Genomic DNA, 23,656 nt, shown 5'->3' on the forward strand with positions numbered 1-23,656 from the left:
TTAGACTACCTCTCATACAATCAGAATCAAACAGGTTTAACCAACAGGAGTAAGAATGGTCCTTGAAGTAAATTCTAATCTTTGCCTAACACTTTACTGTTTTTTTTTTTAACAGTCATATGGTGTTGAGACAAGAGGAAAACCAAGAGTTAAGTCACCAATGTTATTTGCTACTTAATATTTTTTTTATAATTTTTTATTTTTTTTTATTTTATGTGTACTGGCATTTTGCCTGCATGTATGTGTGTGAGAGAGTGTCATATTCCTTGCCACTGGGGTTACAGACAGCCATGAGCTGCCATGTGGGTGCTGAGAATTGAACCTAGGTCCTCTGGAAGAGCAGCCAGTGCTCTTAACCACTGAGCCATCCCTCCAGTCCTGCTACTTAATATTTTTAAAAGAACCCACTTTCTAAGTTGGCAAGGGCTCTAGAACATCAGGCTGCTAAGATCAGGAGTGCTGCCAATCAATCAATTGAAATGTAGGAAACCTACAAAATTTATTTACCAAATTCTAGGTCAGAACAGTGTAGGGCTTCAGCCTGTGAACCCATCTTTTTGTCAGGTTGTTGAACAGACTGTCTATCACATATCAAGACAACAAACAATTCCATTTGCCCAAGTTATCTACCCTGTCAGAATTAATACAACTGGATCATCTTAGTCATAAAATGAAGGTCAAAATCACCTCAAGGCAGTGAAAAAACTTTGCATATAACCCCGAGCTTCATTCGCTCTGCAATGGAATGGAAAAATCAAACCCAGAAATAAAGGTATTTCTCAAACAACAAAAAAGCCTCTCTTTACCTAGGACCTTGCAGATATTTAAAGGTGTGCTGCTCCCACATGCACAGCAGGCAATTCTTCAAGGGGGAACAAGCACTTTCAAACTGCTCATGTGCACCTTCACGGAATGGGCAAGACCACAATATGACTGAGTGACATACAAAGGAAAATTTTGCCCCACTTTGTCACAGACGGTGTAAATTGGGGTTCTGAATACCTTCCAGAGTCCTAAAAGTTTCATTTTATGGACCTAGAAGAAAAACCCTTTCCCAAAGGATGATGAACTCTGTCTCATAACAGAAAAACTAAACCTTTTCAAAGAGTTTCTGGTTTCTGAATTAAAAAAATTGGCCACCAGATGGCAGCAGAGGCAAGAATATGAGCAAATGTGCAGCAGAGCTACAACAGCAGAGCACAAACTGTCATTAGTCACAGGAAGTGAGATTACCATACCACTTGCCTTCCACCCTCCAAACCACAGAGTGCTGGAAGCTCTCTTAAGTGTGTAAATGATCAAACTTTATATATATAGGACATTTTCCAAAGCAATCCAGAATTCCTGATGTTTAAAGTTAAACAATTTTACTATTTTAATACTTCATTTTCCATGAGAATTTGAGATGCTGATGCCAGGAATTCTGAGTGAGCGAGTAAGTAAATAAACATATACAAATATTTAGAGACAGAATTTCTCGCCATAGCAGGCTGGCCTTGAAACTTACTATGAAGCCAAGGATGACATCTGATCCTCCTGCTTCCACCTCCAGAGTGTGTTCCACCATGCCTCTTTTCTTTCCTTTTCTTTTGTGAGGCAGAGAATTGGTACTTATCCCAGGCTTGCCTTGAACTTTCAATTGTTCTACCTCAGCCTCCCCAATACCGGGACTGTAGGAGAGCACTGGGGTGTGCACATGACACCTGTCTTGCTTCAATAACTTAATTTACAATACAAAGCCCAGAATAATGATTATCCATTTAACTACAAAATTAATGAGACACGAATATTTCTTTTACAATTTGAGTGCTAAAAAGCTCACATTAACTCTAAGAACAATGTCTTGAGAGGGCCTCCTATCTGCTGTCCTGTGCTCTTAAAACACCAACTGGTACAGGCCACTCACCGAAGTGACAGGCAGAGATCAGGGAAAGCCATGCTCCTATGTGGCTAGTTGTCTTTTTGGCTTTGCTTTGTTTTATGAGGCAGGGTATTGCTATGTGGTCCAGGTTGGCCCTAAACTCACAATCTTCCTGCCTCAGTCTCCAAATGCTTGTGCCACCGTGCCCAGATTTATGTGACTTTTTTTTTTTCGAGACAAGGTCTTTCTATGTCACCCTAGCCGCCCCATAATTTCTTATATAGACCAGACTAACCTCCAACTCAGTAATCTGCCTATCTCTGCCTCTTGAGTCTGAGATTAAAAGCGTGTGCCATTATGCCCAGTCTATAGACAAGACTTGCTATTCAAGCACTGGCCTGGAACTCACTATGTCAGCCAGTCTGAATTCAAACTTGGGACAATTCTCCTGTCTCATCCTCCTGAGCATTATGTGTGCCTGTTTATTCATTTTTAAACAGCATTTCATCTAGCTGCTGTCAAATTTGCCATGGGACCACTGGCGTTTAGTTCTTTTTCGCCTACCTTGAAAATGGGATTACAGGTACAAACTGCCATGTCCAGCTTTAAGAGCCTTCATCATCACACTGGGTTCTTAGGCTCAGATGTAAGAGCCTGGCAAATGTGATTAGGACGCTGAGTTAGGATGCATTAATCCCCTATTTCGTTGTTACACTCAGGTGCCTAACTGTTAAGGAGGCACCTATTTCAGCTCAAAGGTCCCAGATGTTTTCTAATCCTGGATCACTATTTTCCAAACCACCTTAATGTTCTGCAAGCTGAGGTCCTACCATGGTGACACTAAAGTCTGGCCTCTGTCCATTAAAACTCTGCCTGCGTGTTTTAAAAGGAAACCAGGACTGCTGAGTCAGAGAAGCCCTCGTGCGTAAAGAATGATCCCACACTTCATCTTCCTTGTTATATCCTTACTTACACAGTGTGAAGAATCCTTTCTGATTCTGGTAGATGAGAGATCTGAGTCTCTGAGGTTTGAGGCTGTGTGGCTGCCGGTGGCTCTGCCTCTCCAGCTTCACACTTCTTTGGGCTCCCCTGTTAATGGAGATCAAAAACAAACAAAGCAAAGAATTTTTTTTCTTTTTTTTTAAATATTTATTTATTATGTATACAATATTCTGTCTGTGTGTATGTCTGCAGGCCAGAAGAAGGCACCAGACCTCATTACAGATGGTTGTGAGCCACCATGTGGTTGCTGGGAATTGAACTCGGGACCTTTGGAAGAGCAGGCAATGCTCTTAACCACTGAGCCATCTCTCCAGCCCAAAGAATTTAATTCTGCTAGGTTCCTTTTCTTTAACCCGGAGTTAGTAAGACAGGGCAGGATATACATAGTACAGGTAGGACAGACAGTCACATATGGCCGTCTTTGTTATTTTACCTCGAACTCACAAAAATATGCCTGCTTCTGCCTCCCAAGTACTGGGATTAAAGGCGTGCACAATCACTGCCCAAAGTTGATGCCTTTTTTCTTCCTCCTCCCTCCTCTTCCTGAGACAGAGGTTCTCTGCATAGTCCTGGCTGTCCTAGAATTCATTCTTTGGACCAGACTGGCCTTGAACTCAGAGATCTGCCTGATTCTGCTTCCTTAGTACTGGTGTTAAAGGTATGCATCACCACTGCCCCTAAAATTGTTTTATTTGATTCAAGTTCTCATTTTATAGCTCTGGCTGGCTTGGAACTCACTAGCTAGACCAGGCTAGCTTTGCAACTCCCAGGCACCCACATGTTTCTGCCTCCTGAGTACTGGGACTGAAAATATGAGCCACCATGCCTGGCTAAAGGTAGGCACTTCAAGACTTTCTAGTTGGGCCAGTGGCTGAGACCTGTTTCCTCAACACTCAGAAGGCTAAGGCATGAAGACTGCAAGGTATGGCCACTGTCTTAAAATGCAAAAAGAAGTCTGAGGGACATAGATACTACTACTTTCCTAGGATGTGTAAGATTAGGGGCTAATATTTAAAGGCTTTCTATAGGGGCTGGAGAAATAGTTAACATATATGAGGCCCCAAGTTCCATCCCCAGCACTGCAACAACAACAAAGAAAAGGAGACAGACAAGCAGACATTGTATTCTAGCAATCATCTCATTAGATTACGGATGAAGTACTTGTATTAAACCTAAGGCTCCCTGCTTGCTAAGCATGCACTCTACCTACCACTGAGCAAACACTTCCAATCCTCAGTACCACAGAGCCCTTTTTTTGAGACAGGGTCTCTCAGCTGGGCGGTGGTAGAGTAGATCTTTATTCCCAGCACTTGGGAGGCAGAGGTAGGTGGACCTCTGAGTTTGGGTTACATAGAAAAACCCTGTCTCAGGGAAAACAAACAAACAAAACCCTCCCAAAAGCCACAAGAGACAGGGTCCCTCTATTATGCAGCTCTGACTGTCTTGGAACTCACTACGTACACCAGGCTGGCCTTGAACTCTGAGAGATCCACCTGCCTCTAACTTCTTAGTGCTGGGATTAAAGGAAAAAATTTTTTTTTCAAAGACCCCCCCTCCCAAAAAAAAGGCCTCCCTTTTGGGGCAGATAAATGGAAGGGTCCTGAGGAAGAAACCTGGAGATGAAAACTCCACTGCTAAACTTTACACAGAGCTTTGGCTAACCACAGAGTTAAGAAGGTTTATGTACACACTATGGTGTGTATATCCACATACACAAAAAATAACTATGTTAAGAAGAAAGGGCAAGGCAAAGTTGGGGGAGCTGAAGAGATAAAACACTGGCAGCTCTTGCCCTCTTGCAGAGGACGAGCATTCACTTCCCAGCGCCTACATACAGCTCACAATCAGCCACAGCTGTAGTTCCATCCAGAGCTGCCTTCGTCTCTCTGTATTCTTGTAGTTCAAATACATTCATTCAGGCAAATACTCACATTAAAACAAATATTAAACAAGGTCAGGGAGATGACTCAGCTGCCAAGGACCTGAGCTCCATCCCTAAAACCACATGATGGAAGAACCAAACTCGTCCTCTGACTTCCACATTTGTGCCATGGCACACAATGCTACCCCAACCGCCAAGCTAACAAAAAAAAATCGTAAAACAAATAACCCAAAACACAAAATTAAGAAGCATCCTCGACCCTCTGCATTTCTTGACTCTTGTCCAGCATTGGCACACACTTGTAATCTCAGCACTTGGGAGGCTAAGGCAGGACCTTGAGTTTGAGTCAGGACACCGTTTCAAACTGAACAATGGGGCAATGCAGTCTAAGGGGTGGGAGCAGCCTACCTGCTCAGGCTGTAACTTCGGGATCACACGCTTTTGCTCTGGCTCCGTCTGGCTCAGATGCCTCCCCCGGACAGAGGCTGAGGACGTGGGAGTCTCCTTTGGTTCGAGGACCCGCGGCTGTGGCACTGGTGCAGCTTCCTGACCACAAGAGGGATCTTTGGTTTCAGTGTAGCTGGTGTTGCTGTCTCTGGAGACTCCAGGGCTCAGAGACTAAAAACACAAAATGAAATTGGGAGATGAGTAGGAATGAACGATGCACTGACTTCCAGCTTTTGCTCTCCCAATCCATATATACTCTGGATCTTTTTTATTTTTTACTTTTTTGATAAAGAGACTTAAGTAGCCCAAACAGGCATTGAATCTGATAAGTAGCATAGGGATGACCTTTAACTACTGATCCATTAGCCTCTACCTCCCAAGAGCTAATACAGTCATGGGTTATAAATACTTGGTCTTCCTTTAGATCTTTTTGTCTTGTGTGTTTACTGTCATTTAGGTGAACAGTCTCCAACTACTTATTCAACAAATTTACTAGGTTTCATTCAGGGACTAATGAAAGAGCAGTGTAAGCAACATGCTTTATAATCAAAGGGGTTCAGAATGACCAGAAAACCCAAGGAACAAAGTACTGACTCTGTAATGAAGGGAAAGTAAACGGCGGAGGCTAAACAACAACTTTCTTGTGTTTTGTTTTTTCCAGAAAGGGTTTCTCTGTAGCTCTGGCTGTCCTGGAACTAGCCCTTGTAGACCAGGCTGGCTTCGAACTCACAGAGATCCTCCTGCCTCTGCCTCCCGAGTGCTGGAATTAAAGGCGTGCGCCACTACTACCCAGATAAACAAGGACTTTCTATTCTTGTTAGAAATCATTACACATTATTCTGGGTTTCAAAACTAGTCGAGAGAGGAGACAGGATTCTCCACACTCACCTTTCTGCTGCTGCTTGATGCTGAACGGGAACGGGATCGGGACCGTGACCTGGACTCTGATGTTGACCTGGAGCCCATCTTGGGTCTATCATGAGGGTTGGCGTGAACTTGAGCTTGGGATTCATCTCTCTGTTTAGATCTTGGAGATGACTGTGGGTGGGAGGCTGAACTGTCAGGAGAGTGAGATCTGGACCTAGAGCTGGAGGATGAAGGTGAAGAGGACCGGCTAGAGGACGAGTCGGCTGATTGTTTCAAATCATGGTCTGGGAAGAGAGTAGGGGGCGCTCTTCTGTCCCCCTTCTGTTCCGAAGACTGCTTTTTCACAGGCTCCTCAGTGGTCCCTTTGGTGGGTGCTAATTCCTCTACAGCTGGAGGGAGGGGGTGAGCAGATTTTTCAGGTTCTGTTTCAAGACCTTTCTGGGCTGAGTATTCAGACAGTGAGCTTTTCTGAGCCAGAGGCAGGACACTCTCAGCTGGCACTCTCTCTGCTGGAGATTCTGCTTTGGTGTCTGGAATACTGGACAAAGGAGACAGGCCTCTTACCAGATGGACAGGATGTGGAGACATCACCAGCTCCCGACTTTCAGGATCTGTATTACGAGGTGATAGCTGAATGAGAACAGGGGGTGCTGGACCTTCCACTGGCTCTATCTCTTCCTCGTCCTGGAGCTGGATATGAGTTGGAGGAGATGACGCTTCCTTGGTAAGTAGCGGTGGGGGAGTTTCTTCTTCACTGGCTATCTGCTCTGGCACAACAGGGGTCTTCTCTAGGTCTTCAGTGAGTGGAGGCGGGGAAGGAGACTGTGATCGTTCCTCCAAGCCTTGTGAAGACTTTACCTCATTTGCTTCCTGAATGGGAGAAACTACTTCTGTGTCTTTCTCTTGCTGCTGTCTGGCCAGGTGACTTCTTCTAGCTTCTTCCTGGGATCTTGTAACTCGCCCTCCTTTCTCTAACCCATCATTTTCCTGGGATGTTATGAATTGGGGTTTCTCTTCTACCGCCTTTTCTGGTTTTGCTCTGGGGATCTCTTCTCCCTCTTCATCCTCAAACTGTTTCAGGATTGGTGCCTCTGCCTCTCTAGATTTCTGTCCCTCATCTACCTCTTCTTCCTCTTCATCGTCATCATCATCATCTTCTTCCTCTTCTTCTTCTTCCTCCATTTTTAAATTTCGATCTACTCTGACCCTCAGGTTTCTAGATGGTGTTTCTTGATCCTCTTCTTCCTCAGCAGCCTGGCTGTACTCAGAGAGTTTAGCTGCTCTTGCCTGAAAGAGAAGATATACAATGGCTTCACATATACTCATTCATAATGAATGAGGAAAATGAGCACCTCTTAACCCCTAAGCAGCCGTCTCTCCAACCCTAAAAAGAGCATCTCTTAAGGTATTCTTAGGAGAGAGAAATGGAGGACACACCTTCAGCAACACAGAAGCAGGCGAGACAGCAACCACTGCTGACATGGGTTCCTCAGGGAATCAAAGCAAAGGAAACAAAAGGAGCGCATCATTAGAGCTGCTTCTGGTTTGCTTTTTTAGCTTCAATCTCTTTTTATGTATTTTAAAAAGATTTACTTTATTATTTATGTAAATGTGTATTATCTGTGTGAGCACAAGTGCTGGCAGAGGGCATCAGCTACCATGTGGATAATGGTGCTAGAACTCAAATCCTCTGGAAGAGCACACAGGGCTTTAACTGCTAAGCCATCTCGCCAGCTCAAGCTTTATAATTCTTTTCGGGTTTTTTTGAGACATGTTTCCACGTGTAGCTTTCATTGTCCTGGAACTCATTCTGTAGACCAGTCTTGAACTCACAGAGATCAAATTGCTTCTGTTTGCCAAGTGCTAGAATCAAAGGCATGCGCCACCACCGTGTGTCCCTAGCTTTAAATTTTTTTAAAGGTTTATTTTATGTGTATGAATATTTTGCTCATATGTATATGGTTCACCATGTATGTGCTCAGTACTTGAGAAGATCACAAGAGGGTGTCTGATCCCCTAGAACTGAAGATAAGGATGGCTGTGAGCCACAGTTGGTGTGCTGGGATCTGAACCCAGGTACCCTGCAACCACCACCACTGGGCCATTTCTCTCCAGACTCAAGACTCTTTTATGCTTTTCGCAACTGGATGGAACACCCAGAAAGCAAGGGAGAACTACCCTATTGTTATTCAAGACCACACACAGACATTCTTCTCTTTTCTTTGCTTTGAGCTGCAATACCACATCTTGCTTCTCACCCTCCTCTTTTTCTCTCTCTTCTGAAATAGGTCCTCATTATGTTACCCAGGATGGTCTCGTATTCAGAGCACCTGAATTTTCAAGTGCTGAAAATACCAGTGTGTCACTGCCTTCTACTCTCCTACCTTTGCAGTCAATTGCAGTATGGCTGCACTTCCCCACTGTTCTTCCTTAACATTATTTCACATATTTTTCAACTGCTCTATTAGCTATTATTAATGCAGTCATATAGTTTTAATTATGCCATATCTTGTCTTATTATACATTTAAGAATATAGCCTAGCCTAGTAATTTTCAATATTTAATTTTAAATTTTTTTTTAAAAAAATTACATTATTTATTGTGTATGTGGAGCTAAAGAGGTCAGCTACATGGGCATTGGTATTCTCTTTCTATTATGAGGGTCTGAGAGACTGAAATCAGGTTATCAGGCAACTTTATTCATTGAGCCCTCACATTTATTACTACGTTCACATCAGGCATACATGGTAGCCCGTTGTCTCTAACTCCAGCACTTGGGAAAATTAAAACAGCAGGATCAAGTGAAACTCTGTCTCAAAAAAAAAAAAAAAAGTTAAAAATGTATGTATTTTCTTAGAAGTCTGAAGGCCAGAGCACATTTAAATAACAAAACGGCAAGAGCAGCGTGAGAAAGATGGCTCCACAGCAATCCAGAGACAGCCTGTGATGGCTGGATCCAGAGCACTGCAGGAAATGGCAACTGTGATCTAGGGGTTGGATTACCTGTCTAACCCTGGATGATCGTCTTTCTCCTTTTCTTGTTTTCTCATCATCAGATTCACCTTTTACTTCAGAAAAAGAGGAGCTCTTTCCTACCAAATGAAAGAAAATCAAGTTACATTCATGATCTGAAAACCCTGATTCATGACTTTCTAAAATCCAACCAATCAATATCTACAAGCTGTTCATGAATACATTTCCACATTTCTTTCACATATACACTCACGACTACACAAGTCCCAGGGGTTCTTTTAATAACTGTATGTTTAGGGATAGTTTAAGACCGCAAATGACCCAGCAGGGGAACAGAAATACAAAATGCACCTATTTCTATAATGTCTTTTGGTATTCTGAAGCAGAACTTGAGAGATTATCACTCTGAGGCCTGAAATGATCATTCACACATACAATGTCAGCCCTCCAGAGGTTGAGGCAGGAGAATTGCCATGAGTTCAAGGCCAGCACAAGTTGCTACATGTTGAGTTCCCAGGCTGTCCTGGACTACAGTGTGAGACTGTCTCAAAAACATAAAACCAGGAAGTCTTCACTGCTTTGTATCCACTTAAAAAATCATTTTATGTGTATGTTTTGCCTGCACGTGTGCAAATTTTCCTCTCGTGCCTTTAGAGGCCAGAGAAGACATCAGATCCCCTAGAACCAAAGTTCCAGATGGTTGTGATACACCATGCAGGTGCTAAGAATCAAACCTAGGTCCTCTGCAAGAACAGCCAGTGCTGGGGGCTAGAGAGATGGCTCAGTGGTTAAGAGCACTGGCTGCTCTTCCAGAGGTCCTGAGTTCAATTCCCAGCAACCACATGGTGGCTCACAACCATCTGTAATGTGATCTGGTGGTGTCTTCTTTCTGCGGGCCCTTTCCATCCATACATGGAAGGAATGTTGTATACATAATAAATAAATATTAAAAAAAAAAAGAACAGTCAGTGCTCTGAACTGCATAGGTACCTCTCCATTCCCTATTATCACTCTTGAAAAGTTTGCCTTGTACCATTATTTGTTAGTAACCCCTTACCCAAAACACTGGGAATGAAAACTCAGAACCCTGTGCATGTGTAACAAGCACCATAGGGGCTGGACTCAAGCAGTTAAGAGCTCTCACTGCTCTTTCAGAGGACCTGGGTTTAATTTCCAGCACCTGCATGGTGGGTTACAATCATCTGTATCTCCAATTTCAGCAGGTCTGATAACCCTCTTCTGGCCATCCTGGGCACCAGGCATTTAAGAGGTGCGCAGACACACAGGCACACAAAATATCTATACATATAAAAAGTTAAACCAAACTCCACCTTTAAGCTATACCCCTTCTTTTGACTTGAGATGAGGTACCTCTATGTAGCCAAAGCTAGCTTGGATCCTTCTGTCTTGGATTACTGCATGCTACAATTTGTATGTGTGAGTTGTGCTAGCTCTACTGCTAGGTTTGATCAAACTATTATGAGTAAATATACCAGTCAATCTGATAATCATAAACTCAAGAAATGAGTAACAAAGTTTTCTTTGTAAAAAAAAAAATAAGTTAGGGATACAGCTCAGCAGTACGGAGTGATCAGTTAGTCAAGTGGCAAATACCCAAGCCAAAGTTCCCAGGGATTAAAACATAAAAGATGTCCACTGTCAATTAATTCAAGCTAAATGAACAGGGCTTTAGAACTGGGTCCTCTTGACTATGTTTTGCACATTGGAGTTCAAGGTAGAAATTTTTTTCTTCCTTGCAAGAAAAAGTTTGAAAATTACCAATCTAGACCATGCAAGTAAATACACATAAAACTGAAAGAAAAAAAAGTTTCACCATATTCCACAAATGAAATTATGGAAAATTCACTTAAGCAATTTAAGTTTCAATATCTTAACTAAGAAAGAGAAGGGCATGAACTGGAAAATTCTTGTTTACTACCAATATTAAATACTATATGGAAGATATGAGCATAACTCAGCAGAGAGTGCAAGCTTATAACCACACAGGTAGTACTAGGCTGAATTAGAAAAGAGCATGGGGTGTGTGACTGGAGAGACGGCTCAGCAGTTAAGAGTACTGGCTGCTCTTTGGTGGTGGTGGTGGTGTGGTGCTGTGTGTGTGTGTTAAATTTCCAGCAATCAAATGATAGCTCACAACGAGCTGCCACTCCAGTTCCAGAGGATCTGATGCCCTCTTCTGACCTCCACAAGCACTGTAATGTGGTATAGACACATAGGCAGACAAAACACATATACACACAAAATAAAACTTAAAAAACAGCATAAGGGTGGAAAGGGAGTATTTACCGTAAGAGTGGGTGGCTTATGAGGAGAGTGCTTATCTAACAATGCACAAAGCTTAGGTTTAATGTCCAATGAGGAAAGAGAGCAATGAAGATAACTACATTCCAAATAATTAGTTAAAATAGGCTTAACTTTAGTTTTTTTTTTCTTTCCTTTTTCTTTGAGACAGGGTTTCTCTATGTAGACCTGGCTGTCCTAGAACTTGTTCTATAGCTCGGGTTGGCCTTGAACTCAGAAGTCCAGCTGTCTCTGACTCCCAAGTGCTGGGATTAAAGGCGTGCGCCACCAATGCCTGGTTTGGACTTAACTTTAATACAGTATAAAAGGCATAAGTCTGGGCTAGAGATAAAGTTCAGCCTGTTGAGCAGGCACAAAGCCTTAGTTTAGTCCCGACCACCAACACGCCCACTAAGAACGGTTAAACCACACAGAAAGCACGACCTACATAAGTAGTATTTACACTAGTGTTAAATAATTCTGATGGTGTAAGCTCTAACCCAGGATCTGCTGTTGTCTCGAGATACCAATAGTCTAAAATGAACTAAGCTTTGATTGCAATAAAGTCAAGCTAAAACTAATAAAACTAAGACTGTGAACATTTTTATAAAAGTTTATTCCATGATTACTTGATTAACCAGATCTCTGAAATGATTTAATTTCATACCAGAGTAAACAAACACTTGAAATAAGGTTTTGGTTTGTTTGTTTGTTTTTCTAACAGGATCTATGTGACATACAGAGACAGTATGACTCTTGCAAACATTGGAGGCATCTTGAGATATTATTGGCTGGACTGCACAATTCATAATTCAATGATCTTGAATAGGCTAAATTATAAAGTAAACAAAGCTAAAAGAAGAGATAACTGGGGCTGGAGAGATGGCTCAGAGGTTAAGAGCACTGACTGTTCTTCCAAAGGTCCTGAGTTCAATTCCCAGCAACCACATGGTGGCTCACAACCATATGTAATGAAACTGGTGCCCTCTTCTGTCCTGCAGGCACACATGCAGACAGAACACTGTATACATAATAAATAAATATTAAAAAAAGAGAGAGAGAGAGAAGAAGAGATAACTGTTTCTCACTCAGTGGGGTGCTCGTGTCCTTAATCCCAGCACCTATGCAAAGGCAGGTGGATCTGTGAATTAAGGCCAGTCTGGTCTACAGAGTTGAGCTCAGGACAGGAGGATTTACTTAAAGAAAAAGAAAAAGGAGAAAAAAAAAGGCAAAACTCCTTTGACAGAAGAAAAGAAAGAAGTTAATTTATCTTGTAGGCAAAAACAAGGTCAGGTATGGTAACATGCTTCCAGACGCCCAGTACCTGAGAAATAGGAGGATAAAGAATTCAAGGCCAGCCAGGTGGTGGTGGCACACGCTTTTAATTCCAACACAGGAGGCAGAGGCAGGTGGATTTCTGTGAGTTCGAGGCCAGCCTGGTTTACAAAGCGAGTTTCAGGTCAGGCTCCAAAATGTTACAGAGAAACACTGTCTTGAAAAACTAAAAAGAATTCACGGTCACCCTGGACTTCAAGGTGACTTCAAAGTCATCTGAGATGGAAAGACTGAGATACTAAGGAAATGTCTAAGAACACAAGGGTCAGAGATGCAGCTCATCAGTACAGCACTTGTGTGGCATGGTACAGGCTCTGGGTTCAATCCCTAGCACTATTAAGAAACAAAACAAAGCAAAACAAACAACAACAAAAAGGCAATAAAAAAGTTGTATATAAAGTTGGCCAGAGGGCTGGAGAGATGGCTCAGCGGTTAAGAGCATTGCCTGCTCTTCCAAAGGTCCTGAGTTCAATTCCCAGCAACCACATGGTGGCTCACAACCATCTGTAATGAGGTCTTGTGCCCTCTTCTGGCCTTCAGGCATACACACAGACAGAATATTGCATACATAATAAATAAATAAATAAATAAATATTTTTAAAAAAAGTTGACCAGAGATAAATGTCTTGAGAGCCAAAGGCAAGTTTTATTAAGTTGTAATTTACAAATTAAACATACCCAAGTTTAAGAGATTTATTCTTCACTGTAGGTTAGTCTAATGTACATTATTTTGGATATCATACCATAAAACCTCAGTAACAGGATTATGGATAGTTATTTCTTTGGAAGCACTAGGAGGTCACCAAAGAGATCTGGGAAAATAGGTAGACTGTTCAGTTCTGACAATCACTTTTATAAAAGTCACAAAAACTCGAAGGAATCCTCAGAAATGAAACTAGGAATCACTAACAATACAAAACATTCGGAGGTGGAGGAGAGTGTCAGGTGGAAGCCTGAGACAGCTGGTATTATCAATACCTGACCACATGAATGTTTAAAGTCAGGTGTTAATACATGTAGACATTGAGCACTTTACCTAAAGGCAAATCCAACGCTACCAACAGGCTAATATTAAAGGAAATATTTTTTTGAAAATTTGAAAGAAAGGTTTGAAAAAAAGTTTCTCATTTCCAAGATGTCCAAAGCCAGAAGCCTTCAGAAGAAAGGGAAAAGTGCTGCTAGACAGTGAAGGAGGCATTAATAGGAAGACTATATAAGGGCATTTCGGAGAGTAGTCTGGGAGCTGTTTTGGGATAACTATGTATCTCAGGCTGATTCCAAATTCTCCATATTCCTGTTTTAGCTTCATGAGTGTTGGGATTAAGTAGTTTTATTATTATTATTTTTAATCTTTGAAAACAAATCCCTGGAGAGGATTTACAGGACCCAATTTAGGCAACTGAATCACAACTACCAAGGTACCCTTATCTAAACATTAGCAGCAACAATAGGGAGTCCTAGCAATAATGCCAAACTTAAATTATTACTCAGCCTTCTAAGGAATTTGTTTGCCAAATCCCCCTCAGCATCCAGACCGAGAAAAAGGAGTAGGGCTACAAACTCTGTAAGACAAACACAGGGTAAAGCACCGAGGGCTGTTAAAGGCATACGATGGAGAGTGGAGGAAGAAACCAATACTCTCAGCAGATATTCTAAGATGTTTTTTTCCAGCGGGCAATGAAAACACCACACACGCCTTTAATCCCAGCACTCAGGAGGCTGAGACAGGCGGACTTCCCTTCCATGATTTCAAGGTCAGCCTGGTCTACAAAGAGTTCCAGGACAGCCAAGAGTGTTACACATAGAAAGCCTATCTCAAAAACTAAAAGAATGTTTTTGTATTTTTTCTCGACTGAGTTCTTAAAAACATCTAATGGGGCTGAGAGATAGTTCAAGAGCGCTTAATCCTCCAGAGGACCCAGCACCTAAATCCATAACTCCAGTTCTAGGAGATCTGATTGCCCTCTTTTGATTTCTGCAGGCACCAGGCACACATGTACAAATATATACATACAGACAAAACACCCTCATAAATCTTAAAAACAACAACAGCTGCACAGGGGTGGCATGTGCCTTTCATCCCAGCACTCAAGAGGCAGAGGCAGGTGGATCTGAGTTCAAGGCCAGCCTGGCCCACAGGGCGAGTTCCAGGACAGTCAGGGCTACACAGAGAAACTCTGTCTCAAAAAACTAAAACAATAAATAAATAAATAAATACCCAAACCAAACAAACAAGTGAACAAAACACTTAGTTGTTACTAGTGATTAACAAAACATGTTCCTAGAAAATTTATTTCAACCAAAATCTTACTACTGAAGAGTAAAACAGAAAAGGCAGTGGGCATTTCTTCAAGTACCTAAATGGAGGGTGGTATGGCTGAGCTCTATCTCTATCAGCCCTGAATCCGGGTATTCCCTGATTTGGGGATAGAGAATGTCAATCTATCATAGGCCAGTAAACTATGACAACGACAGCTTGCCATTTGGGTTTTCCTTTTTGTTTTTCAGAGTCTTGTTAACCAGACCCTGCTGCCCGGCTACTTACCACACAGTGCAAGCTGGCCTGGAACTTGAGGCAATCCTTTGCTCAGCCTTCCTAGCCTGGAGTTACAGACCTTCACCACTCTGCTGTCCTTACTTCTTACATATATTTATTTGTGTGCGGGTGAGCATGCATATTATGGCAGGTGTGTGGAGGTCGGAGGGCAGCTTGTGAGACTTGGTTTCTCTCTTTCCACCATCTGGGTTCTGGGATCCAAACTCAACGAACCTGTCAGGTGTGGCAGCAAGTGTTTTTCCATATTAAGCTTATTGTCACTCCCACATCTGTTTTGCAGTGTTTGTGACTGGACCCGGACCTCATGATACTAGACACGTGTTCTGCCACCGAACTACATTACATCCCCATCCCTGTACCACATTTTCATATTTTTTTAATTGTTGAGAATTAGATTTTACTGGCCAGTTTGGTCTAGATAGCAAGTTCCAGGTTAGTTAGGAATTACATTTTACTTATTGTGTGTATGTTTAAGTATGTGGGCGTGTACATATCACAACACAATGTGAAGGTCAGAGGATAACCTTTGGAAATTCTTTCCTTCCATTTCATGGGGCCCAGGGAATCGAACTCAGGTTATTAAGTTGGTAACAACCATCTTTATCCACTGAGCCATCCTATGGGCTCAACATCATTATCATCAAGACTGGGCCTCTTCTACTAGTCCTGGTTGTTCTTGCACTTGCTATAGAGAAGCAAGGTTTTTGAACTCAAGAGACCATCCTGCTTCTGCCTCCCAAGTGTACTTGCCACTATACCTAGACTTCTTTATTTTTTTTGTAATATGAGGTCTTAATAAATTGCCAGACTGGCCACAACACAGAAAACTCGTGAGTAGCTGGCATTGAACAAGCACCACCATCTCTGGCTGTATCATATCTTTAGTGAGATGCATATCCTAGCCATGATTAGAAGAAAAGTCTCCAAGATTAGGAGAAAAGTCTCTGGCATAAAATACAGTGGAGAGCACTGAAAGCAATTGTTAGTTGTACTCTACAACTTACTAAATTCCTGTTTTTTAATTTACTTTTCACCTCTTTTTCCCCTCTCGGTATTTTTTGCTTCTATCAATCATAACCACAGGTAAAATCCTGCTGAGGATCTAAATCACAGAAGACCGGTTATCCTCTCAAAATGGCTGCTTTTGAAACCTATTCTATATAAGGATACGCTGTTCACTTTCATTTCAAATTACATTTAGAATAGAGGTGTGTGTGTGTGGGTGCGCGCACACACAGTCACGCACCAGAGGGCAATCTTGGATGTTTTGAATGCTATCCATCTTGCCCTTCAAGAAAGGATCACTAGCTGGCCAGAAGCTTGCTGAGCAGGATAGTCTGGTTGGCCAATGAGCCTCAGGGATACCAGTCTCCTCTCTAGTGCTGGGATCACAGGTACACCATGTATCCAGCTTTTTTTTTTTTTTTTTTGGCATAAGTTCTGGGGTCCACACTCAGGTTCTCAAGCCCTTGATTGACCGAGTTGTCTCCTAGTCCCCAGAAGATCTTTCCCAAAAAAACCACAGGGAATTACAAAAATAAATGAATAAATAAATAAATAAAAATTCCCTACTTACCTAGAAAAATTTAAAAGTTCATATTTACTGGCTTGGCACATAAAGACTTCTATAATATTATTTCAATCTATATTTTAAGTTGTATTTTAAAGTATTTTTGAAAATGAATAACTTTACTCTGGTGGTATTAGTCTAAGTGTATGGTCCCTCCTTTAAAAACACCACAACAGCCGCAGACTTGAGTCAGTCGTTAGGAGTACTTGCTACTTTTCTTCCAGGACACACACTGGGAGGCTCACATTGCCTTCAGTTCTAGAGTATGACTCCCCTTCTGGCTTCCTCAGAAACCTACACATATCTTTAATATACTCACTCACACATCGAAAAAATTGCAGTATTCCTATCTTTATTATGTCTTTGTACCATTCTAAAAATAATTCTTAAAGTCTGTAGCAATTTAAACTGTTACTGATTTCTAAGGAGTGTTTCAAATCTGTATCTCTGCCATGAGGCAATCTCTAATTACTCCTCCAGTACTGAGATTGTTCACTTTTTTTTTAAACATTATGTATATAAGTGTTTTTGCCTTGATGTATGTCTATGTACTATTTGTGTGCCTCATGCCTGTGGAGGCCAGAAGAGGGTATCAGATCCCCTGGAACTGGAGATACACATGGCTGTTAGCTGCCCTGTGGATGCTGGGAATCGAACTCAGATCCCCCAGAAGAGTGGTCCCAGATCTCTCACTCTGATGAGAGGCAAGGAACAGAGACCTCAAGACTAAGTTTAACCTGGGGCTACACAGCAAAACCCTGCCTTAAAAAACAGAAGAGCTGGGCAAGGTGGTGCACATCTTTAGTCTCAGCATCCAAGGGGCAGAGGGAGATGAATCCTTGTGAGTTTCAAACAGCCTGGTACACAGCAAGTTCCAGGGCTACAGAAAGACCCAGTTTCAGAAAAACAAAATCAAAATAAAACAAAGGGCAGACAAGATGGCTCAGTGGGTAAAGATACTATCTTGTCAAACTGAATTCAGTCCCTGAAATCATGGCAGGAGAGTCAATTTAAGTTGTCCTCTGACCTTGACCTGTGAGCCATGGCATTGGTGCATCCAAACACACACACCAAATAAATGAATGCAATTAAAAAAAAAAAACCCTATGGAAGAGGGTTAAAGAGATGGCTCAGTGGTTAAGAGCATGTACCACTCTTCCTGAGAACCCTAGCTTCGTTCCCAGCATTCATGTCAGGTGGCTATAACTCCTGTAATTCCAGCTCCAGGGGATCCAATGCATTCCTGTAAACAGACCTACGCACAGATACACATAATTAAAAATACAAAATAATAATCTTAAAAAAGTATGGTATATGTGTATCATTTGTGTCACATATTTACTATCTTCCATTTTTAAAGTTTTATGTGCAATTATTCTCTTCACCAACAGACAATACATGTACTAACATCCAATAAACTCTAATAACAGAAATATGTATCCAGCAGAAATTCCAATACATATTTCCATGACTTTGACAATGATGATAATTTATTTGTAAGAGACTCTCCCTGTCCTTCTGGCTTTATAATCGGGGGAAAAGAAGAGCAGTAAAGAGCAGAGTGAACCAGCTGGGCAGTGGTGGTGCTCATCTTTAATCCCAGCACTCTAGAGGCAGAGGCAGGCGGATTTCTGTGACTTTGAGGCCAGCCTGGTCTACAGAGTGGGTCCCAGGACAGCCAGGGCTACACAGAAAAACCCTGTCTTGAAAAACAAACAAACATACAAACAAACAAACCAATTGAGAATTGACTATTTCCCTATTTGGGAAGAAAAGAGGGCCCCAAAGAACTTTTTAATCACTCCAAAACTGTCACTGTTAAATTTAAAAGCTTCAGGGGGGGGGGGGGGAGAAGGGGGCGGCAACACGCATACAAGCAGAAAAAAGTGTCTACGGCCAGCAAGAACTGAGACTAAGTCTAACAACCTGAGTTCAATTTCCAGAACCCACACGGTGCCAAAAACAAATTCCTACAAGCTGTCTCTGACCTCCACACATGGTCTGTGGCTGTGCCTTAGCGCTCCTCAGCCCCAACCCCAAATGTAGTAAGGGAGGGTGGGCTACAGAGATGAGTGACTGTTAAGAGCACTGTTGCTCTTCTGGGTTTAATTCCATATGGTGGCTCACAACAGTTTGTAACTCCAGTTCCATGGGATCCGATACCCTCTTCTGAACTCATGGAGCACAGACATACACAAAAGCAAAACACCCATACACATAAAATTCCAAAAGGACAGAGCACTTGCCTAACATGTGCTAGGCTCTGGGTTTGATCCATAAGCAAAGGGGGAAAAAGAAATTTGTTATCAACAGAATTTTCAGCTGGGTTTATAGCTTAGCTGGTAGAGTACTTACCCATCATGCACCAAGCCCTAGGTCTGATCCCTCTAGCACTGAATAAAGCAGGATGTGATGGAGCATACCATAATTCATGTTCAAGGGTAAGTCCTGGTTACTCAGTGAACTGGAAGCCAGACTAGACTACATGAGGTTCAAAAAAAGGGGCAGGGAGAGTTGAATGGCTGCGCATGCTTTAAACCCAGTGCTCAGGAGGCAGAGACAGGTTAGTTCAAGTCCAGTCTAGTCTACAGAACAAGTTCCAGGACAGCCAGAGTTACCCTATCTTGAAAACAAAACAAAACAGGCATGGTGGTCTCTCACTGGTTAAGAACACTTACTACTCTTGCAGAGGACCCAGGTTCAGTTCCTGGCACTCACATGTGAGTTCACAACTACCTTTAACTCCAATTCCAGGGCATAATAACGCCCTCTTATAGGTCCCCGGGCACCAGGCACACATGAGATGCACACACATACATGTAAGCAAAATATTTATACATATAAAATAAAAACAAACAATATCTAAAAATTTCCCTCAAGGACTCAGAATAGGATCAAAAAATACAGACACTAATAACCAACTTAAGACCTTACATAAAATAAGCCTCAAAGGTCCTTCACTTTTTTAACCTTACATGGAATTTCTTTCTCCAATAAATATCTCTAAAAAAATGTACCCTTTTCAAGGAATTCTGTGCTGATCAGGAGAGCTGAAAAGGCACATATTCTGAAAGTGTTCAACATGGAGGGACGGTCCATATTTTTTTTTCTTTCTTTCGAGACAGGGTTTCTCTGTAGCTTTGGAGCCTGTCCTGGAACTAGCTCTTGTAGACCAGGCTGGCCTCGAACTCACAGAGATCCGCCTGCCTCTGCCTCTGGAGCACTGGGATTAAAGGCGTGTGCCACCACCGCCCGGCAGGACTGTCCATATTTAACCGTCCTGATGCCCATTAACTACACTAACAGCTGAAAATATTTGCTCATTTACACACTGGCTCACTACACTACCTAATGACCACATCACACACACTGCCTTGAAAAATCCTAATTTTTGCTGGGAAAGTGGCACATGCTTTTAACTGCAGCAATCTGGAGGCTGAGGTAGGTGGAGATGTGTTTGAGGTCAGCCAGGTCTGTAGTAGTGAGTTTCAGGACAGCCAGGGCTATGCATCAAAACCTCATTACAAACAAAATCAAAATCAAATTAAAATCTTTCCAAAAGACAAAGGCTATATTTATAGTCTTTACATGAGATAATATGAAAAATTAGGTACCTAGTATTACTATCCATGAAAACTTAATCTTACTTGAACCAATTATACAAATTAGAGTTCTTTATAATATGTTCACAAAACAGTCTGCATTGCCTTTAACAGCACTCAGTATAACTGTATACATAACGATTTGATCAATACCCATCTACTTACTAGACAGACATCTTTTCCTCTAGTATATTCTGGGGCCAAGCACATACCTGGTAGACAACAGGCATGTAAACAGTAGATGTCAAATCTGGGAGTGGTGGTGGCTACATGTATACATACAACAAAGAGGTGAAAGTTGTGACTGTTGCTGAATTCAGAGATGTATGAAAAAGGAAAAGGTACAGAGAAAAATCATACTAACTGATAAGATACTGAGTAGTTAACATGTAAGTAAAACCACATTTTAAAAAGGACATACTTCTCTAAAAACAGACATCAACCATCAGCTTTACAGAACTTCCTCGGACTTTCATGGAGGCTTATCATGAAAGGAGGCATCACTACCTCCCCCACCAACTACGCAAGATTGACAAACAGCGCAGTGGGGAGGGAGATACGTACTGGGCGAATGTCTGCTGAGTTCCAGCTCTGGTCTCTCCAGGCTGCTCTGAAAGTCAGGAGGCAGCAGGGAAGCCACTCCCTCAGGATGGATCATCTCGTCCTCCGACTCAGCTTCTGCAAAGTACACAGTGGGTCGGGGCAGGGAGGGAGTGAAGGGCTCAGCATGTAGGATTTGTAGCAGTGAAGGACGGCAGGCAAAGTTATAGATACAGACACACATACCAAAAAAGAACACTGAACAAAAACGAGCGCTAAGCTCCACCTCATCTAAATGGTGGCATGACTTCCAACTCCTCTTCTACTCAAACTAAGCATCTCTCTCCCTGACACAGTCAAACTGTAACTCATCTGGCTTCACAAAACACTGAAAGCAAATGAGCAGCAGTCTCACCCGACTTATTCCTGAAATTAGTTAGACCCATCTACTTTGGTATCAGAGATCAAAGCAAAGATCGTGTTAGAAGTGACAGCCAGGCTTACCTTCAAGCTCTGCAGCCTCTCGCGCTTCACGTTCTAGACGCTGCCTCAGGAGCTCCTGCTGCTTTTCCAGATACTGCTTGATGAAACTGTTCTGGCTCATCTCCTCCCCAATCTGTGCAGAGGAAATGGGATAAGAAAGTCTAAGGGAGGTAGCTATTAGGTGATTAGAAAAGTCTGCATGCAGGTAACGGACACCTGAGTCATGAAGAGATGCAAAGATGTTTTTCTAGTTTTAAAGTTTTTTTTTTTCCCTCATGGGAAAGTCACATAAAAATATATTTAGATAGCTAAAGCACACAATCCAATGTGAAGCTCTATGGCTTCACAATGGCTGTTCTAACTGCAGAGAAACTCATGGTAATGTACATACTTTGGGTTTGGTTAATTTAGTTACATAACATTTTTATTTCCAAGTTTTCTTTTTTTAATAATGAATTGTTTTAATTATTGAAAGCTTTTAAAATTTACTTTACATGTATGAATGTTTTGACTGTTGGTGCAGCACACGTGTAAATGCCCACGGAGTTCAGAGGAAGGTATCAGATGCCCTGGGAATGGATATATTTACTTCTGAGCTGCCACATGGACACTGAGAATCAAACCCGAGTCTTCTGGAAAAGCAACCAGTACTCTTAATTACTGAGTTACTGCTCTAACCCACCCCCACCTCTTAAAAAAAAGAACGTTTTAAAATGTTTATCACAAAGTTAAGCTTAATATGTTAAAATGTTTTAAAAATTATTATGAGGGCTGGAGAGATGGCTCAGTAGTTAAGAACACTGGCTGCCCTTCCAGAAGACCTGGGTTCAAGTCCCAGCACCCACATGGCAGCTCACAAAGGTCTGTAACTCCATTTCCAGGGGAATCCCGATCACAAAGACACGCATTCAGGCAAACTACCAATGCACATAAAATAAAAATAAGTCATTAAAAAAATTTACTCCTTAAAAAAGAATTAAAAAAATTAAAAATAAAGCCAGGCAGTGGTGGTGGCGCACGCCTTTAATCCCAGCATTTGGGAGGTAGAGGCTAGAAGGATCTCTGTGAGTTCAAGGCCATCATGGTCTACAGATGACGGCCAAAAGCACTCAAAGAAACCTTGCCTTAAAAATAAACAAATAAAACTAAAAATGATTATGAAACATTTTACTAAAAGCAACAAAAGCAAATTACCTTATAAAGAAACATGAATTTATTTAAATAATTTCTATAAACAGTAAAATCTGATAGTTTCTAAACATGTAAGACTTTTCTCTATTAATTAGAGATTAAAAAAAGAAAACAGTCTAAGAAAGTATACCAGAGAAATGCAAAGAAATTACATGGAGCAAGTCTACTCCATATATCTAGATCCAAGAAACATAACTCTTGGAAGATTTATCATTCTTTTTCTTTTTTTAGGTTTTTTTAAGAGTTTCTCTATGTAGTCCTGGCCGTCCCATAACTCACTGTGCAGGCCAGGCTGGCCTCAAATTCAGGGATTCACCTGCCTCTGCCTCCTGAGTGCTGGAATTAAATGTAGGAGCCACCACCACTCATATGGAAGGCTTTTTCTAAACCATTCTATACTAAACATTAGAATAAATAGCACTATGGCAAAAAGAGAAACTACGTCAATATTTTTATTTAAAATATTCAGTTCAAAGAGTGATGTTAGTGTGCAGATAAAAAGAAGTAAGAATTTTAGGGACTACGCTTCTTTTGGAAATTAGGTCTCACTACACAGTCCAGGCTGGCTTCCAACTTGAAGTCCTTAGGCGTTATAATCCTCAGTTTGAGTAGCATAGGTGTGCTATCACAATGAATCCTGTTGTTGGCCCCTGTGTGTATGGGGGAGGGAGGAATAATACCTAGAGCCCTACCAGTAAGCTATATCCTGAGCCCAAATTATGCCTTTTCATCTAAATTTTTATATAAATTAGAATTTATCTAAAAATAATCTACCATTTTCCTTAAAAATAAGAAGAGTAGGCATGATGCATGCCTATAATCCCAGCACTAGAGAGGCAGAGGCAGGCCAATCTCTGTGATATCTACTGTGCAGATTACTCTCGTCTACAAAGTGAGTTCCCATCTCAAAAAAAGATAAATGCCAGCCGGGGCGGGCGGTGGTGGCGCGTGCCTTTAATCCCAGTATTCGGGGAGGCAGAGGTATGGGAATCTCTGTGAGTTCAAGGCCAGCCTGGTCTACAAGAACTAGTTCCAGGATAGGCTC

The 23,656-nt window shown here is 41.8% G+C and overlaps 1 protein-coding gene across 5 annotated transcripts in view; it reads right to left on the reverse strand.

Moving 5' to 3' along the window:
* Positions 1–23,656, reverse strand: part of Acin1 (apoptotic chromatin condensation inducer 1) — a 43,825-nt gene that overhangs the window by 16,002 nt on the left and 4,167 nt on the right. For 4 of the 5 annotated variants that reach the window (XM_085698515.2, XM_048444845.2, XM_085698514.2 and 1 more), the window contains exons 3-8: positions 21,442–21,553; positions 20,962–21,075; positions 9,063–9,151; positions 6,081–7,346; positions 5,154–5,363; positions 2,835–2,950 (exon numbers count right to left, since the gene is read on the reverse strand). In XM_085698515.2, coding sequence (XP_085554641.2) covers positions 2,835–2,950; positions 5,154–5,363; positions 6,081–7,346; positions 9,063–9,151; positions 20,962–21,075; positions 21,442–21,553 — 1,907 coding nt within the window. The remainder of the gene's footprint in view (positions 1–2,834; positions 2,951–5,153; positions 5,364–6,080; positions 7,347–9,062; positions 9,152–20,961; positions 21,076–21,441; positions 21,554–23,656) is intronic. The other variant, XM_085698516.2, reaches the window with a different exon arrangement.

Source organism: Myodes glareolus, chromosome 12 (assembly GCF_982192425.1).
Source record: "Myodes glareolus chromosome 12, mMyoGla1.1, whole genome shotgun sequence".
In the NCBI taxonomy this organism is placed as follows: Eukaryota; Metazoa; Chordata; class Mammalia; order Rodentia; family Cricetidae; genus Myodes; species Myodes glareolus.